General features: G+C 44.7%; 1 protein-coding gene across 1 annotated transcript; it reads left to right on the top strand.

Annotated features, from left to right (window-relative positions):
- On the top strand, nucleotides 103–780 carry LOC107620666 (sulfated surface glycoprotein 185-like). The gene has a single exon (XM_016322796.1). It carries the CDS (start codon nucleotides 103–105, stop codon nucleotides 778–780), a length of 678 nt encoding a protein of 225 aa, XP_016178282.1.

Genomic DNA, 1,314 nt, shown 5'->3' with positions numbered 1-1,314 from the left:
ATTTATTTATACTTCTATGACCACGGACATTATAAATGAACTTAACTGTAAACCCCGACCTTACTAAGAACTTCCCAGTTCTTACCCCTTACACCTCTACAGATGGACACGGGAGTCCTATTCTACGAGATTGATCCACCGTACATCCACGAGGACCCGGTGCGTGGCGAGTATTACATCTACTGTGCGGTACCTCGTATCCATAATTATGTAGTTCGTGGTAGACCTTTCCAGTACCCTATTAGGACAGCATACTTTAATCCTGATGCACCCTATGACTTTCCTTTATCTTGGTTACACCCCGGCGGACCTGGGATATCTCATCCTGAGGAGCAGATGCCACCTCCACCTGACTATCCTCCTCCACCTGAACCTCCTCTACCTGATGAGCCTATACCTGCCCAGCATATCCATGAGGCACCTCCTGCACCTTTTGTCCTTGATGAGTGGGGTGTTCCTGTGTTACCACCCGAGCTTGATCCTTTACCTGAGCCGATCGAGCCTCCTGTCCTTGATGAGCAGCAGGGACATGAGTATGATCAGATCATGGAGGCGCCACCTCCTTCTCCAGACTGTATTTTGTTTGGTAGCTATCCTTTTATGGTTCCTGTGGCCAACAGTGGTTCCTCTGCTATCACTCCAGCAGAAGAAGAGGACGAGGAAGAAGAAGATCCAGAGGAAGATCCTAACTTCATAGTTATCTCCTCTGACAGCGATGACGATGAGCCAGGCGAGGCGCCAGCAGGCGAGCATCACCATTCGCCCGGTGATTTTCCGTGAGGTACTCTAGACCAGGATTGAGGAGACTTTTTGAGACGCCTAGTCTAACTTCAGTACATTAGAGTGTCTCCCTCACTTTTGTTAGCATGATTAGAGGGAATAGGCATATCATAGAGTTAGGCTAGCCTGGGTGCCAGCTTAGGGGCTTTTGGTCAGGCCAGGCCCTGGGGCGTCTTATGTACATATATGTATATACTATATGAGTCACTGACTTAGGGGTGCTGTACTATAGATCTATGCTTATATAACTGAGCCACTTCTATAACATGATGTATATTATAGTGTGTTGTTCCATATTCTGTTATCTTTTGTCTTATGTATGTGAACGTTTAATTATCCCTTGATATATGGAAGGTATGCGACTTTAAATTATTCTTGTTAAAAAAAATTTACTTGCAAAATTCGCGGGATTTTAACAACGTACAGGCTTATATTTATTAATTAATAATACAAAAAGGAAAAAAACAAGTTGGTAACATTCGATTTCTAGTACGATCTAGACATGCTAGAAGTTGGGTCGTTACACCGCGTGCC

Source organism: Arachis ipaensis, chromosome B10 (genome assembly GCF_000816755.2).
Source record: "Arachis ipaensis cultivar K30076 chromosome B10, Araip1.1, whole genome shotgun sequence".
NCBI lineage: Eukaryota > Viridiplantae > Streptophyta > Magnoliopsida > Fabales > Fabaceae > Arachis > Arachis ipaensis.
This window is presented reverse-complemented; position numbering and strand designations above follow the sequence as displayed.

Coding starts and splice junctions, on each gene's coding strand:
- LOC107620666 (XM_016322796.1), top strand. CDS start 103: ATGGACACGGGAGTCCTATTCTACGAGATTGATCCACCGTACATCCAC.